This window comes from Arvicanthis niloticus, chromosome 26, assembly GCF_011762505.2.
Source record: "Arvicanthis niloticus isolate mArvNil1 chromosome 26, mArvNil1.pat.X, whole genome shotgun sequence".
In the NCBI taxonomy this organism is placed as follows: Eukaryota; Metazoa; Chordata; class Mammalia; order Rodentia; family Muridae; genus Arvicanthis; species Arvicanthis niloticus.
The window spans coordinates 27,356,494-27,374,937 of record NC_133434.1 but is presented as its reverse complement, the minus strand read 5'-3'; the positions used below and the strand labels follow the sequence as shown (position 1 = coordinate 27,374,937).

General features: G+C 41.6%; 1 protein-coding gene and 1 pseudogene across 1 annotated transcript in view; one reads left to right on the top strand and one right to left on the bottom strand.

Moving 5' to 3' along the window:
* Positions 1–623: 623 nt before the first annotated feature.
* Snx1 (sorting nexin 1) overlaps positions 624–18,444 on the top strand; it is a 37,247-nt gene continuing 19,426 nt past the window's right edge. The window contains exons 1-2 of the mRNA XM_076925364.1: positions 624–890; positions 12,910–13,021. Coding sequence (XP_076781479.1) covers positions 732–890; positions 12,910–13,021 — 271 coding nt within the window. The 5' untranslated portion in view covers positions 624–731. The remainder of the gene's footprint in view (positions 891–12,909; positions 13,022–18,444) is intronic.
* LOC143439269 (E3 ubiquitin-protein ligase RING2 pseudogene) lies at positions 17,396–18,385 on the bottom strand (annotated as a pseudogene).

The window sequence follows — 18,444 nt, the reverse complement described above, 5'->3', positions numbered from 1 at the left end:
AATATCCCTGCCATTTCACTTCATAGCCATAGGAAATACAACCCCAAATTCTTAACAACCGAAGAAGTTAATACACTGAGATCTCCCCTTGGTGTGAAGCCTGGCTTCTCCCAAAAGAATCGATAACTTCTTTTATTGTTGCACACTGTAAACACTGAGCGTGTTTAAATTGGTGACTTACAAGACTGCCTCATTAAACTGTAAGCCAGGAGCTTTTGTACTTGTATTTGAAACGCACAGTAAGGTGCCAAGCTCACAGTGAAGGCTCTGTATATAGTGAATGAATTAATGTCCAAAAACCAAGTGGCAAAACTTCCTGCAGTCTTTTCAGCCCTCAATCAAAAAATATTAAATCTCTCTGAGAGCACTGTGCTTGGCATGAGCAGGTGGCACGCAGAGGTTTTCAAACATTGTTAGTCACAGACTTTATTCAAACAAAACCTTAGAAGCGTGACAGATAGAGCCATGCAGGGCACAAAGACCCAGAGGAACTAGGCAGCCTCTAACTCCTCCTCTGCCTAGTTGGCCCGCCCCAGTGCAGCCTCGCGGTTCAGGGCTTGGATTGGCTGAGCAGACGTCCAGGCCCCGCCCCAAGTGCCTCCCCCCAGGCTCCGCCCCGACGGTCCCTCCGGGTCCGTAACGGCCCTCGCGCACCTCGCACAGCTGGAGCGCTTTGCTCGCGGCACTGTCTATAAAGTTGTTGTTGCTGCTTCCGCCACGGGTGGAGGAAGATGGCGTCCGGAGGTGGTGGCTGTAGCGCTTCGGAGCGACTCCCTCCGCCCTTCCCTGGCATGGATCCGGAGTCCGAAGGGGCTGCCGAGGGGTCAGAACCCGAGGCTGGGGACAGCGACACCGAGGGGGAGGATATTTTCACTGCCGCCGCGGCAGCCGTGAGTTCCCACCCTTGGGGCAGCAGACAGGAAAGAGCCCCCCAAAAGAGAACCCTTACTAAGGGTTCCAGGGCTTTGAGGATAGTGGGCCTGGTGGGAAGTCTTCGCTCGGTGTCAGCACTCAGGACTCCAGGGCTCTGATTAGAAACGAGCCCTAGAACCTGGCTGCCTAAACCGGGGCGGGAAGAGACGATGAGGGGTGTGGTGGCCTCACCATGGATTCTTAATAGCCAAGATCAACCTAGGCCGCCCCTGGCCATGAGTGTGGCTACCCCAGGGATTTAGCCGGCAGTTCTGCTGGTTGTGTCCGGGGCAGACTGACTTAACATAACAAATAAGAAAATGAGGTGCAGAGCATCAATTCCCTTGCCTTACTGCACCGAAAGTGGAAACGTGATCTAGGGAAGGACCATGACCCGCCCACTGATCCTCCTGTTATACCCTGTACTTCCTGGTCATTACCAAAAGCCCATTTCTGGATCCTAGTTTATGAAAGTTAGGTTGTGACTCCTTTGATCTCTTGAAGAATCGGGCCAAATGCTGGTCGAGAGAAGACGCTGCCAGATCAATTACGCGGATCAGAGAGCTTTGTTTCTGTTAAAAGGATACGTTAAAATGCTTGGAAACAGTTCTGTAAATGTGAAGGGGAAAGACACCTTCCATAATAAATATCTAGGTTTCAAATAAGAGCTAGCTGCTGGCAAAACAAACAAAACCTACTCATCTTTCCATGTGAAATGTCATGAGTTAACGGCACCAGGGGAGATGTTTTGGGCTGTTTTATGAGAACACTGACTCATACCACTTAGTACAGTTAGTTCCAGCTTAGAAACGGCTTCAGTACTGAGTCTATGCAGTTATCTTCCTTTCTTGGTTATTGTTTCTCTTCAGAGTAGCTAATCAGTATCAGACTGAATTAAATAACTTTAAATTCTGTATACAGCATGTCTGAAAACTTGGAGGTGCTCCTTATGTCTGAAAAAGTTTAGGTTTTGGAGGCATTTCTTACATGGCCATAGTTAGAACTTTACTATGTTGAGAAATTGAAGGTCATTATCCCAGCTCATAAAGTGGTTCCTGGTGCTAATAACAGCAAAATGTCTAATGATGTCTGTTACTTTGAAAAAGAATAACTTGCCACTAATGTAGTCTTCATTTCTGTTTAAGTATCTTATTATAGTTACTCTCATAAATCATGGAGAAAGCTACTGTTAGTAACTTCTGGGGTGATAGATAAAATACCTGAAAATTGAAACCGGCACCAAGGAGCTGTGTCTAGAGTTCTCAGTAAAATGCAGGAAGCTGTGATTTTATTGACCTCATCCCATTAGTTGGTGGAGGCATGATACTTCTTAAGACTATAGAAATCTCTTACTTTCTTCCCAAAAAATGAGAGAGGGAAAGTCAGAGTGACTTTGCTCTACCACAGAAAACAGGTGCTGGGGTCAAACCCAGCTCTTTGCCAATGCTAGGTGTGCATTCTACCACTGAACTATGTCCTCAGGAGCTAGGTATCTTTAGATTTGACCCAGAATACTAATCTTCAAGAAACCAAGGCTTCACTAAACAACTTTATTAAGCAACTATTAATTATAAATTATATTTTAACAAATGCTTTAGTTGTGAGACAAAGAACATAGAGGTTTGCAGCACTTCTGCACAGTTATAGTTAAAGAAAAACACTGAAAAATTAAGAAATTAAGTTGAGCCTATTGGCTCAAACCTATAATCTCAGCTACACTGGACCTGAGGCAGATGACTCTGTCACAAATTCAAGGTCAGCCTTGAATTTACAGAGGAAAAAAAAAAGAATACAAAGAGTAGGCTTTGAAGTCTGATGCTAATCTAGGCTGTTTTCTTATTTTAACTTTGATTTTTGTATCGTTATCATTAGAGATAAGTTTTCATGTAGCCAAAGTGGCTTGAACTCTCAGTCAATCCTCCTGCCTCCACCTCTGAATGGTAGGATACGAATGCTCCACCAAGCTCAGTTTTGCTAGCTTAACTTTGGACAAAGTATTCTGTTAGCTACAGTTTTTCATTTCCTGACAGAAAGAAAAGGTAAGTGTCTTGGTGTGGTAAAATCCCAACACTTGGGAGACTGAGGCAGGAGGATCAAAAGGCCACCTTGGACTTCATGGGACTTTGTCTTAGGAGACTAAATAAATAAATAGATGTGGTAGAAACACACACACACACACACACACACACAGAGAGAGAGAGAGAGAGAGAGAGAGAGACACTCCTGTCAATAGAGGGGTGCTGTACTTACTACTGTTTTTATGAAGGTTAAGTTAGGATGTGAAATACTTGGAACAGTTGTTTCTACACAGTAAACTAAACTGTTTTAGAGAGCTTGGGCTGTTTTAGTTGATAAGAGTTTCAGCAGTCAAAACTCCCACAAAACTGAATGAGTTAGAAAACAAAACTAGTTAATAAGATTGATTTGATCAGCTTGAAGTCATCCGAGTAGGCAGTTGATGACTTCAGTGGCTCAGTGGCTTCCTATTGTTTTAAGTTGGGGGGTGGGGGGGAATGTGGGGTCTCGAGCATTTTATTTAAACATTCTGCAATTGAGCTACATCTGATTCCAAGTTAACCTTCCTATTGTGATTTGTTAACATTTTAGAGGCAAAGAAATGGGCATTAAGGTACTGGGAAGCTGAGACGTGTAGCATTTAAACTTATGAATGTTCTGGACAGCTGCTGCTGTTAATCGTCCATCTGCTCTTGTCTTCAGCCAGGAAGCCATGTCAGTACAGTAATAAAAATGTGATTTGTAATCAAAAGATAGGCCCATGAGGTACATCTCAAAATATGTGTGCCATTCAGTTGAATAGGGGATCCTGAAATCAAAAGAATGCTGAAACAAATTAGATGTCATTAATAGAAAGTCTGAATCCAAATCTTTGATGTTGACTTGAATCCTGATATTTAGTGAAGCTTTCTTCTAGAATAGGGTTGCTCTGTCAGTGAAACAAGGGACTGAATTAGAGCCATTGGCATTTTAAATTTTTGATGTTATGTTCAAAAGATGAAAAACTGCATGCAGGTTTTCCCGCCACACATGGCTTCACTGGTCTGCTTACTGTAAGCAAAGGGCTCACAACAGAAGCAGATAGATCCCTTTGTTCTCCAAAGACTTATCTGCCCATCTCTCCAGCAGCCTGCCAGGACCACAGTAGATTTCTCTTTCAAATAAAAAGGGAGAAACTGTGGTGACTTTTTTTATGCTGAGAGAAAGAAAGAAAATATAGAGAACAGAAGTCATTGGCTTAGATTTTGGCCAAACGTCAGTGTCTTTATTTCGTTTTATGTCAAGCCAGCTAGGATTTTTTTTTTTTTTAATTACTCTCTTGTGAACTAAACCCTATTGACTAGAGAAAGGTCTGGGAAAATAACATGGGATAAAGAAGGAATGGCAAGGGACTAGAAAACTCATGCTGAACAATTTGTTTTTGATTAGTCTGGTATTACTTATAGAGCCATGTGCAAATGCTGAGTGTCTGTAGTCCCTGCCCTTGGGAGGCTGAGGCAAAAGGTCACAAGTTCAAGGCCAGACTACTATATAGCAGACCCTGTTTTAAAACAAAAACAACAAAAGACTTATTTATATATGCCTTCTTGTATTTAAAATTAACAAGAGGGTATAATGTACTGTTATACATTTAAATGTTTAAAAGTCTTAGATAGTAGACCAGCAAGATAAAGGTGCTTGCTGATGACCCTGACACCCTGAGTTTGATTCTAGGCACCCAAGAGGGAACTTACTCGTGAAAATTACCCTCTGATTTCCTCTGTATATGTGCTACATTTGTGTATTCACATAGTTGCAAAAGAGATGTTCATGTTTTCATTGGACAAATCTGAAACTCTGTACCCATCAACAATACACACTCCCCTTTTCATTTCTAGTCTTGTTTCTCTGAGTGTCATTCCAACCCAAGTTCTATGAACTTTTCCTTTGAGCCAGGGTCTCCCTGCATTGCCCAGGGCAGTCTCAAACATGTAGGCTCATCTTACCAGGCTGATCCTTCTGCCTCAGCCTCCTCAATAACTGGGACTGCAGTCGCATGTTACTGTGACAGTTTCTATGGGTAACAGTTTTTATTAACTCACTGTTATTTTATTTATTTATTTATTTCTGAGACAAGGTCCCATGTAGCCCAGTCTGACTTCTTGTTCTACAGCTGAGGATGACCTTGAACTTTTCATCCTTCTGCCCCTACCTCTGACTGTGACCATTATAGATAGTTCATACAAGTATAATCCTACCAGTTTGGTTTGGTTTTTGTTTTGTTTTTGTGATAGCTCTATGAAGTCCAGGGTACCCTCAGTCACACACCGTCCTGCTGTAACCTGAGTGCTGGGATTACAGGCATGCAACACATACTGTCTGTATGTGTCTTTTTGTGCAGGCTTACTGTGCTAAGGATAATATTCTCAAGGTTCATCCCGTCAGTACTTTATTTAGGACGGATAATATCCCATCCTGTGTCTTATCTTTTTATCCATTTATATGTCTTTAGACACTGGGCTTACATTTTGGCTCTTATGAAACGTGCTTCTGAACAAGAGTGTGCAAACATACAGCTTTCACTTCTTTTAGATCTATTCCTAGTAGTGGGATTGCTGGATCATATGGTAACATTATTTTTAATCTTTTTTTTTTTAAGAACCTCTATATTTATACCATTTTACAATTCCAACTCAGCTCTTTTCAACCTTGAGTGCATATAGAATAACTTCTTTCAATCTGGACAAAATTTGGAAGTTTTACTTTTACAAAAAAAAAAAAAAAAAAAAAAAAAAAGCAAGCAAGAAAGAAAACATGAAAAGAGTGATCAGTTTCCCTGATGAGTGTTTTAATTCTGTGTTCTGTAAAGCATGCACATGGGTGTTCCCCCACATTTAGCCTGTCTTCAATACGTTTGTGAGTATATATGTGTAAATTCATGTGGGAGGGCTGGACTTGTATGCATGCATGTGTGCGTGCATGCATGTGTGGGTGTCTCTGTGTGTGTGTGTGTGTGTGTGTGTGTGTGTGTGTCTCCATAGGTTAAGCATGCATTATTCCTCAGAAGTCATCTATCTTTTGTTTTTAAACAGTTTCTCACTGGGACCTGGCACTTGCTGACTAGAGTAGACTTATTTGGCAAGTAGCTCCAGGAATCTACCTGCCTCTGCCTCCCTGGCACTGAAAAGACCAGTGTGGCACTATGCCCAGCTTTTTAGGTGGGAACAGAGGATAGAACTCAGATCCTTATGCTTACAGGGTAGGCATCTTACTGGTTCACCTAGCTCCTTAGCCCCCTTTTTTTCTTTAAAGGGAGTTATTTATTTTCCATATGTGTACATGTCGTGGAGGGTACATTTGTGTGTATAGTGGGAGGTTCATGTCATGCCTGGCTTTTATGTGGGTGCTGGGGATTGAACTCAGGTCCTTGTGTTTGAGTGGTAGGCACTTTACCAACTGAGCTATCTCTCCAGCCCTCCAGTAATATCTTGACACAAACCCTACTTCAGCCTTTTTTTTAAATGATGGTGATGATGGGGGTGGTGGCATGGATGTGGTTGTCAGAGGGCAACTTTCAAGTCAATTTACTTCTTTCTACCACATGATTCAGGGGATCAGACTTAGGTCTGTCAGCTTTGTGTGGCTAGTGCTTTCATTTGCTGAACCATGCCTCCAACCCTCCTCTCTAGTTTTAACAGGATTTCTAATACTGAATCCTTTTATTTTTTAGACAAGATCCTGGCTCTGCAGACCAGGCTGGCTTGTCACTCACAGAGATCTACATGTCTGCCATCCTAGTGCTGAGATTAAAGACGAGCACTGCTGTGCCTGCAGTGAGCATTCCTAAACAAAGATGTATTGTTTTGTTTAGGTTATAGTTTAGCCACTTAGAACTCATAATAGCAGATAGTTACAGGTAAGTTTCTTTGTAAAGCTGGGTATAGTAGTACATGTATCCTCAGGGTGGAGACAGAAGGACAGGAGCTCAAGGCCAGCAGGGCTGTGCAGATTTCTGTCTCCAAAGGCAAAAAAAAAAAAAAAAAAAAAAAAAAAGGTTTCTTGTATGTTGTGGCTTCTTGTGGGGACACACTGCTTCAAACCATGTGATGAAATCTGGTTTGAACTTAAGAAGTTGGAGGCTAGGCGTGGCCTTTTAGTTCTAGCAGAAGCAGGAGGATCGCTGATAAATTCAAGGCCAGTTTGGTATAGAGCAGTGCTTCTCAATCTTCCTAATGCTTCAATCTTTTAATACAGTTAATAATAATAATAATAATAATAATAATAATAATAAAGTTCAGAAGTTGAAATTCCACATTCTGATAAAAATTTAGTTGAAGGCAGCAATGTGCAATGCCTATCAAAGCTTCATCTTAGTGATCAGCACAAATAACGAACAATCATATTTTTCTGAAGTATAAAGACTTCATAGGTTACTGGGCATGGTCTTGCACCTTTAATCCCAGCACTGAGGAGCCAGAGACAGGTGGATCTCTGTGAGTACAAAGCCAGCCTGGTCTTCAGAGTGAGTTCTAGGAGAGCCAGGGATGTTCCACAGAAAAACCCAGTCTTTAAAAGAAAAAGAAAAGGAAAGAAAAGAAGAAAGAAAGAAAGATATTATCTTACATATGTCATTAAATTGTTCTGGCACTTTACCTAGTTTTCAGCATTATAGAGGAAGTAGTTAGAAAGTACTTGTGGGGGAAGAGAGAAAACGTTTCCAAATGACTAATAAGAACCCAACCTAAATTTTATTTAGAATTGGTGTATGGAGCATGTGAGAAATAACAAAGACTGCGGCCAGACTTCTAGTCTCTGAGGGGGCCTCAGCCTTTCTGCTTCCTCAATGTCAGATCAGCTCCCATGACTTGGCTGTCGGTAGCTGGTAAAGCTGGGAGTAGGGGAGATGAAGAAATGAATTCCCCTTCCTGGGTCCTCAAAGCTCCTCAGCACTTTAAAGTGACTTTGGCATGAATAAATCATGGGTAGCTGCTGCAGAGAGTAGTCACAAGTACCTACCTCATCTCCAGAAAAACGCCTGTTGCTCAACTGTTCTGGCTCAGGCTTTGCTTAGTCAGATAGCCAGCTGGGGCTTCTTCACTCACTTCAGGACAGATGTGATCTGGGTTTGCCTCTCCATGGAGGAGCTGATCCACCCTTCAGTGTCTGATCCTCCTGTGCTTGCCCTAACCCAGAGGTGATTGGTTTGAAGTGAGAAAAAGGAATCAGAGTAGGTGTGGAGCTGAATGTTTGCAGCTCTATCTCAGCTGACCACAGCAGCCTTTGTACTCGGAGATCTCCAGTGGCCCTGTTCGTGATCTTCCTTAACTAGCAAAATGGCCAACTTCAGGCTCCTTCCTCATCCTTCCAAAGGCCTTTTCCTTTGTTCTTCTGCTCTCTTCAGAAGTCCTTCTCCTTTGTGTGTGTGTTTTGGACTCATTGTGTAGACCCATTCTCAAAACAAAATACTTTAACATGTAAAATGTGTAAGCTCTCAAAGGAAACCACTTATATTAGTAACATGTACTACTTTGTTTTTTGAAACAAGGTCTCACTATACAGCTCAAGGTGGCCTTGAATTTAGGAGAGTCCTCCTTCAGCTTCTCAAATACTGAGCTGGTAAGCATGAAACACCATACCTAGCTTAGTATATCCATTTTGATGATTTAAATAATAAAATCTAGAAATCTAGTTAACTACCACAATTTTTAAATAAAGACAAGCACAAATGATACCTTAGTATCTGTAGCAATTACATCATACAAAAATACCTACTGTTGGATTGGGGGTTGTGGCTCACTGGTGAAGTGCTTGCCCAATATAGGTAAGCTGCTGAGCCATCTTTCCAGCCCAGGTTGGGCGTTTTTGACACAGGCTTTTAAAGTCTCTTAATGTAATTCATAGGTGCTATGCAGGCAAAGAGAAGTTAAGCAAGAAGAGGAAGACTCACAACTGCTAACCTCATGGGAAGCTGCCCGGAATCCCAGCAGTGGTTTTCAGTCTAGACCAGCCACATCAGCTCTGAGGAGCTCACACCCACTTCCTAAGCTAAGGAAAGCATGCTCATGGCCTGTGCCTCAGAGTTTGAGGCTGGTACTTGTTAAGAAATACCCATTTGCTCTAAACAAAAGTGCCCTGTCTAAGATTAGCATTGGCCCACTTCTCTGTTCTTATTGTAATAAGCTGGAGCTTTTAGACAGGCATATCAGTGGGACCTCCTGTTAGCAGCCAAAAGGAGTAAGAAGCAGGTGTTGGATATCCTAGCTAGGAACTCTGTCTGCTAACAAACGAGAACATTGCTTCCATATAAAAAGGGCAAAGGGAGATAGCAGGATAGATAGTTTCCCTGGCTTTATTTACTACAACTACTATTTTCGTCTGTTGCCCAGAAATGCTTCTTCTTTTGAAGGGATGGGTATCTGTAACTTACTATCTGGAGCTAGAATGTTTTTGAAACAGGGTCTTTCCAAGTAGTTGAGTCTGGGCTTGAACTGCTGTCCTCCTGCCTTAGCCCTCTGCGTGCTGGGGTGACACAGCAGCAGCAGCTCTTAGCCTGCGGGTCCCCACCCCTTTGGGAATCAGACAACCCTTTCACATGGTTGCATATCAGGTACTTATATTACAGTTCATAACAGCAGAATTACAGGTAAAAGTAACAGCAGTAGAAAATAGGGTTCCGGTCATCACAACATGAGGAACTGTATTAAAGCGTCAAAGCTTTAGAAGGTTAGGGACCACTGGATTGCAGAGATGTGTTACCATGTCTGCTTACTAAAGTCTTAAAAGGATGATTTAAAAATATAAAGCATTAGTATTGGTTCTGCTATTCAGTGTAATGTGTGTCTCTCCTTTCTCCAAACATAAGTTCATCTTAGAATTTTACCCGTCCAAAACTAGCTTTCTTAAAACAAAGTTTTAACAAATTAAAAGGTGGCTTTTGGAGGCTGGTGAGATATCTCACAGATTATGAGCAGATATTGCTCTTGCAAAGGACTTGAATTTGGTTCCTGGAATCCTTATGGGTAATTCCTGCTCCAGGGAATCTGATGCCTCTGGCCTCCACAGACTATACTCACAAGCCCATACCAACACACAGACACAAAATTAAAAATAAAAACAATCTTAAAATTTTTGAATTAGCTTTTAACCTTAGATATGCAAACTGTTGCAATGCCTGGGCAGATTCTATTTTGAAGGCAAGTGATCTTAGACCTCTCTCACCGTGTCTCCTCCACCAGCATACTGCGGAGATGCCATGAACATGTATGTCCTCTCCTCCTTTTCTTAAAAACAGTTCTGGCCCAGTTTGGTGTCAAACACATTTAACCTTAAAACTTGGGAGATGGTTAGCCAGAGTGTTGTGAGTTTGAGGACAGCCTGGGCTACGTAGTAAGACCCAAAGGTTTGTTGTTTTCTTTTTTCTTTTCTTTCTGTCTTTTAAGTGACTTTGTTCAATTTGTTCAATTTTTTTGTTCTTGGTTGTAAGTTAAACTTGAGATCATTATTATGCCATGAAGACTACCTGTACAGTAGGGTCTCCTCAGTAAGGTTAGTTTATTCAGTATCAATACAAATCAACTGAAAATTGTGTGTGTGTGTGTGTGTGTGTGTGACAGAGAGACAGAGAAGGAGAGGAAGAGAGAGGGAGAGAGGGAGGGAGGGAGGGAGGGAGGGAGGGAGGGAGGGAGGGAGGGAGAGAAAGAGAGAGAGAGAGAGATTGACTAGAGTGGCTGACCAGTAAGCTCCCAGGATCCTCCTGTCTCTGCTCTCTGCTTGATTGTCACTGTCCTTAGCTTTTTAAGTGTGTGTGTTGAGACTCTGAAGTTGAGCCCTCATGCCTGTGTGGCCAGCACTTTACCCACTGAACCATCATCTCCCCAGCCCTGAAAACGATGTTTATAAGTGTAATATAAATGTACTTACTGTTACAAAAAAGCTACAGATAAAGATGAGAGCAGTAGTGTGGTGCCTTTGGTCAGTTGTCCTGAGCTCAGCCATGGGTGTTGTGTGTGGGCCCCAGGGGATCAGTGAGAGCATTTCTCTAGTCTCAAGGGTACTTGTTACCTAGCTCACTAAGAGCACAGAGCTTGTTTCAATCACAGTTTCCTCTATCAAACTTAGGTCAATCAGGGCTTGTGGGCGGAGGGAGAAGGGCAGGTGGCAGATCTCTGGTTGTCTCTAAGTAGCTTTTTCATCTGGACCTGTAGCTTGATTAGCAGAGCGATGACAAACCGCTGTTCTAATGCTACTTCATAGAACAGTCTTAATCTCGAGCCTTCCAGGATCAGGTGGGTGGATCCGAAGTGGAGAGCCGGGTTTATTCATCTACCTAGCACAGGAATAGATTCTTTTGGATTTTTAAAAAGGAAATTGTAACAGGGCCTTTCATATTGCTGTTGTTTCTCCTGTAGTCCCCTTGTTCTGGTGCCTCCTGAGTTTAAGGTCCCTGAGTTTTCTCTCTGAAGAGGGCTGGTGCCAGTGGTAAGGAAGTTAAAGAGCTCAGGTGGGCTTCTGAGCTCGCCCTGAGTGAGCGGGAAAGAAGGAATAGGTGTCTGGAGGAAGGAGGCCCGCGCTCGGAGGCAGGAAGTACTAGTTTTGTTTTCCTTCTGTTTCTTTGTCTTATAGTAGTTCTCTTTGGCACTTTACAAGTGGGAGGAGCTACAGGAAGTGCCACCTTCTCTGACAGATTAGTATGATGCCTGACATATTCCACTGAACTGCATTAGCGCAGAACAGCCCAGGAAAGCCATGATTTGCTAATACAAACCAAATGCAGCTGAAATTTTCTTTCCTTGAAAAGGAAGGCCCAATATGGTAAGGAAGCTGTTTGCATGAGAAACTCAGAGTGTCCCAGAAGATCTGTCATTTCACTCTGTTCTGGGTCTGAAAGGCCTGTTCAAGGAACAAATGCCCTCAGATTTGTTAAGGGAATGTTTTAGGAAAAGTTCCTTAAATCAGGTCTTTTAACTGCCTTCGCCTTAGGGTCTGACTTCAAAGCCCTGCAGTAGCATAAACTGGCTTTCTGTAGATGCATGTGGCACAATCCAGCTTTGTTCACTCTGGTGCCTGCCTGGGGAGCTTCCCTACTCTTGTTTGTGACTCTGCACTGAGCTTTTAATAAAGGCCAAGGACTGACTGCTTTTTCACTATGTGCCTATTAGACCAAGCATGACTGGGCTTATTCTCCAGCCTACCATAGAGTGTGGCTAAAATTTTTGTCCATGTGATTTGTAGATGGAAAACAACTGTATATAAGCAGCATTAGACAGAAAGTGTTATGTCTGCCTGTGTCTGTCAGGTGAGTTAGGGTGGCTAAGCTCATTAGTAGTTTAGCCAACATGACAAAGGAAGCCTGGGATCAGAGCTTGAATTCTGAACTCCAATGTGATGTCGCTAGAATATGCCCTGTCAGCATTTGAAATAAAAAAGGTCATCAGGCTGGGCATTGTGGCACATACCTTTAATGCCAGCGCTTGACAGGCAGAGGCCTGAGTTTGAGGCCAGCCTGATCTGGCTACACAGAAAAACCCTATCTTGAAACTCTGCCCTAAAAGAAAAGAAAAGAAAAGAAAAAGAAAGAAAAGAGAGAGAGGGAGAGAAAGAGGGAGAGAGAAAGAGAGAGAGAGAGAGAGAGAGAGAGAGAGAGAGAGAGAGACAGAGACAGAGATATCACCAGAACAGAAAGGCATTGGGGCAGAATTGTTTCTAGAAATTATCTGTGTGTATCCATACCCATGTTGGTATCATGTGGTTAGGATATCATATTCCAGCAAGATGTTGGTTATACAAATTAACCTAAGACATGTGAACTTAGCCCTGTGGTCACCTGAGCAGCAGCATTCTCAGTTCTAGCAATGGTCTGCCTCTTGCTAAGCCAGCTAACTAGTGAGCCTGTCTTCTAAACACCTGTGGGAGCGGAGGGACGTACGCCATGGTCCCTTTCTAGGTAGGCCGAGTTTTGTTTTTACTGGTTCCATTTTGTTCAAAGTATCTTTTTGTTTTCAGACTAAACCCCAGTCTCCAAAGAAAACCACATCCCTTTTTCCTATCAAAAATGGTTCCAAAGAGAATGGGATCCATGAGGAACAAGACCAAGAGCCACAGGATCTCTTTGCAGGCAAGTAGAGACTCAAAACGTAGGCACCTTCTATTCATCTTTATTAAGTTATGAGTTATTAAATTTAAAACCACTAAACATATGCATAAGTTAGAAAGCTTGAGCCTGGCACAATAGAGTCTGTGTCTGTGATACCAGCACTTGGGAGGTAAAGCCAGGAAGATCAGGAGTCTAAAGCCATCGTCCTTGGCTACCCAGCAAGTTCAAGGCCAGCACAGGCCAAATGAGACCTTGTCTCAACAAAGAAAAAAAATCAAACAAACAAACAAAAACCCCTACAACAAAATCCCCTAAACAAACAAACAAAAATTTAATTTTTATAATATGAGTTAAATTATTAAACATTAGAAATGTGGTCAGAGGAATTACAGAAATACTGTATCACAGGAACTCACAAAAGGATAAGGTTATTGACCATTGCAGTTAGCTCTAGACTTTTATTTGAAATGTGTAGTTTTTCTGTGTAACTTGACCTAGAGCTCACAGTCCTCCTGCATCAGCTTCTCAAATAGTTGAGATTGCAGGTACGTCCTATCACTTTGGGCCTCCTTTAGTTAATTTGAGATACTATTTTACTATGTGTCTTTGGCCAACCTGTAGTTTGCTGTGTGAACTAAGCTGGTCTCAGACTTCTGACTGTGTCTCTGCCTCCTAAGTGCTAGAATTTGGACATGGGTTCTCATGCCCAGTCCTTAGAACCACGAGAGGTAGAGACAGAGAATATGGTGGAATATATGTATGAATCTTACATGAATCTGAGTTTAGAAGAAAAAATGAAACTTTATGTAGATCTTGATATTTTAAATTTGAATATAAAAAAAAATGCCCAGGCGTGTGAACATGAAAGAAACAAAGAGGCTGGAAGGATATAAAGACTTAGAAGATTTCCTACCTCATCTGGTCTCTGAAACCTTAATGTGCACACTATGCATTCTGGTAGTTAATGGTCTTTGGGGGGGAGAGGAATAGATAAAAGAATAAAATACAAAGAATGAATTGTCTTTATCTAGCACAATGAAAAGAAGGCATGCTTTCTGTGTTTGAGCCTTTGAAATGTATGTGATCTTCCCTTACGTGAGGTGAACTCTTATTGCCACAGTAACCCCTGTGATTGGCTTTCTCTATGAATGAGGAGATTACAGATTTTCTCAGTACTGTCATTGTGGTTTATGTCATCTGCTGTCAGTGCCACAGGCAGACAGTTGCTGCCTCACTACTAAGAAAGGAACAAGGGATGCCTGTAGAAAGGAGAGTCTACTATGAAACTTGAGTGTGTTCTTAAGTGTTTCCAGTCAACTAATATTGAGTGGAAATTTAAAGCTCAGATTTATTTTCTGCAAGGTTACCGTAGTGCTGATTAGTCTCTAGATCTCAAAGGCTTTTCAAACATATTCTTGTTAGAACGCAAAGGAAAGAAGCCCATATTTTCATCCTTAGGCATACTTAAAGATTTGACATCTCATAGTAATTTCTGTAGGAAATGCTCAGCTTTTCAAAAGGCTTTTACTATTCCTCTGGCAAACCATAGATATTTTAGTTATATGTTTTATTCTGAAGACTGGGTCTAGGACCCTTGGGCATGCCTAGGTAAGTATTCTGCCACTGCGCTACACCTCCTCCCTTTGCTTTGGTTTGAGATAGACTCTACTGTATAGCCTAGGCTGGCCTAGCTCAGGCTTTGCTGTTTTGTGGTTTGGGGGTTTTTGGGTTTTGGGTTTTGGTTTTTCTTCTTATTTGTTTGTTTTGGTTTTGGTGGGTTTGTTTGCTGTTGAGACAGTGTCTTTGGCTCTCTCTCTCTCTCTCTCTCTCTCTCTCTCTCTCTCTCTCCTTTCCCCCTCTCCTTTCCCCCTCTCCTTTTCCTTCATTACTATGTGGCCCAGGCTAGTTTCAAAGTTGTGACAGTCCTTCTGCCTCAGTCTCCCAAGTGTGAGGTAGTAAGTACGAAGGTTAGGTTATTGCACCATGTCCAAATGAGACAGGGTCCTTTTATGTAGCCCAGGATGGACTCAACTCCTTATCATTCCTTCATCCAACTTCAGCTTTTTAGGAATGTTTTTTCATGATACAGGGGATTAATCCTAGGTCCTACATACATGAGGCAAGTTTCCTTTCACAGACTAAGATCCCCAGCTGTCTTACTCAGGATTTCTATTGCTATGATGAAACACTCTATTGCTTTGAGGAAAGGATTTGTTTTCATTACACTTCTGCACCATCAAAAAAGTCCATCATCAAAAAGGCAGGAGCCTGGATGCAGGACCTGATGAAGAGGCCATAAACTGGTGCTGCTTACTGGCTTGCTTCTTACGGCTTACTCATCCTGCTTTCTTATATAGCCCGGGACCACCAGCACAGAGGTATCCCTACCCATAGTGGATTTGGCTCACATCAATCACTAATTAAAGAAATACCCTACAGGCCTGCCTACACCCCAATCTTATGGATGCATTTTTCAATTAGGCTACCTCCTATTAGATGACTACGCTTGTGTCAGGTTGACATAAAAAGTAGCCAGGACACTATCATTACATCATCATCATCATTATTTAATACAACTACTAATCTAATATATCACCAATAAAATCTAAGCAATCACTTCACGAAATGAGTTATATTCAGCGAACATGCATCAATAATCCATACAACTTAACATTACTCCAGAAAAAGAATTGGATATAAAAGTTCATATAATTTTTGGTGGTTGTCAAATTTTATGGCACAGATTACCAAAAAAATTGTAAAAACAGATTTCAGAAAAATGGTAAAAAATTTAATAAGCCTTTAAGTTTTCATAGTTGGCTCAAGATTAAAGCATCAAGCTGTCCCCAATCTGTCTAAACAGACAAAGGAATAGTTAAAATGACTGACATTTTAGTTACGATGGTTCCAGAAGTCTCTTCTTTCTATCAAAACCCTTTTGGGTTAGATTTTTCAATGCAAACATGTCTTTGTAAATACTGTGAGAATATAGACTTGGAGTCATATATAGCATTGGGACAGAGATGAAATCTAAAACATGAAGTCTGACTGGTCATCGGAGAGTCTGTGGTTCCCAGACTATCAACACTTTTCCAATACAAAACTAAGACTATCTGAGTGGCTCCCCGACTGGCTGGTGGTCTTCTACGGAATCATTCTATTATATATCGATGCAATGTTCACACTCCATTAACATGTTTCTACAGAGTGTAATTACCAGAGCACTAATGTGTAAACACGGGGCAACTCAAAATGCAAAGACCTCTTTAAATAAAAACTTTCTTTTCTATTTTTAACTCTCTGTCATGTTATTCTTGAATTAACAAGAAAAAAATGAAGGGAAGCTTTGGATATATCTTATATTTTTCATCAAGGCTAAAGTGCAAAATGTTTCCATAATCTCTGGCATTTTAATAGAGAAAAGCATCAAACATACATAACAGAGGAACTGTAAAATACAGAAGAAAAAACTCTCAAATGTACAGAGGAATACATATATTTTCACCAACTTAAACTTCTCTTTCTTCAGTGAAACCTGTTTCCATGGTAAATGGGAACATGTTCCCATGGTAAATGAACCATGTTCCCAAAGAACTTTGTTCAACTTTTCCCCATGACCAGAAATTCTAAACTTATAGTGAAAACACATGACAAAACCAAAACATTGCATGACAGTGGACACTAAATTTATAAAGAACCTCCTTTAAATGAGATATTACGTAAGAAAATACCATGAAAATAATAATCCTATGAGAATTGTTTTAAGCATAGTAAATTTGAGCCTTGGTCTTCATGAAGATACTACAGTTTGTATAGAAAACTATAAATATACAAGACTCCAAGGGAAAAAAAGTCAGAATACATATAGTCCAACATTCCTTAAGCTAAAAACTTTTTGAAAGGAGGAAAGGTGGCTGATGAATCTTACGCTGGCAGAATCCCAGTACTTGGGCAGGAGCATTACTCCAAAGTAAGGCCGGCCTGTTCTACTCAGCAAGCTCCAGGCCAGCCTATTCTACTCAACAAGCTCCAGGCCAGCCAGGGCTTTATAATGAGACCCTGTCTCAAAAGACCAAAAACTGGAAGGGAAAAATAAAGAGTACAGAACTACAAAAACCTCCTAGGTCAAAGTGTCCTCCCCAAAGGAAGCACATAACATAAGCATATAACTTAGATTTACTATTGAGGGAGTGGAGGGGCACTGAGTTACTAGAGTCCCTTCCAAAAAGTGTGTCTTTAAATTAAGGAGACATTAATCTAATAGTGTAAACAAGTCTGGCTCAGAAAGAAAACGGAACAGATCCCAGGTCTGTCCATAAAAGTAACGATGGTACATCTTTAATATTAAAGGAATAGACTAGAAAATGTCTAGTCTCACAATTGATTTTTAAAGGCTCATTTGTGCTCCTTGGTGGGTGCATAATAAAGTTCCATGGGTTTGTTCACTTTCCAGTGTTTCTCACTGACCAATTCCAAAGAAAAAGAGCCATTTAAAACCGGGAACTGGCCACTGGCTATGGCTCTGTAAATGGTGTTCTGTTTCTCACTGGCTGTATCCAGGTTCATCTGGTTTGATTCTTCTAAAGCTAACCTCACAGCCAGATACTTGGATAAGTGATTGACAGTAGCATTGCATGAAGTCTTTATGTAGCTTGTCTGTGCACTGTCGCCCTTTCCATAACAGTTGGATGAGGCCTGAAGACCGACTGAATCTCACTAGCACCATCCATCACTGGATCAGTTGCCACTGCTGCATTGTTGTTATCAAGTTCAAGCCCAGAATCATCAGATGTTTTGGTCCGTTTGTTACTTGGGCCCGCTTCCTGATTGCTGTGTGTGGATGCATTACTACAGTGGGAATGTCACCATTATCTTCTGCTCCACTGCCATTTTCAATCTGCTACCTTTTGCCTCGCTATAATCTGTTCATGGCCTGTATCTTCAGCCCCTCGTCAATGCTGTGGCTGAGAGCCTGCTGATTGTTGTGCTTGTTGATCCTAGCTAACACCTCTCTTGATGAGCGTCTTACTCATCACGACTTGGATAAATCCTGCGGATGAGTGCATCAAAGTTTGGGTCTGGCCTTAGTGATCTTTTAGAAACCAGTGTTTTCCGACAGGTAGGACATTCTTTGTTGCCACTTCTAAGGGCTGTGATGATATAATCTGCACAAAACCAATGTAAACAGTCCTTTGTAGTCATGGTATTCTTCAACATATCCAAACAAATTGGGCACATTAATTCACTGTGTAGATTTCTAGGTGAAACCACAATTTTCAAGCCATCTGTTATTGCCTCCTGAGATATTCGTTGTAACTCGTACAAACTGAGTTCCCATGTTTTGCTTAATGGTTGAGTTCCATTTGTCTGCATAGCTTGAGACATTTCGGCTTCTGCCCCAGCCCAGGGCTGCACTGGCCACGGCTGGAGCAAGGCTCAACTGC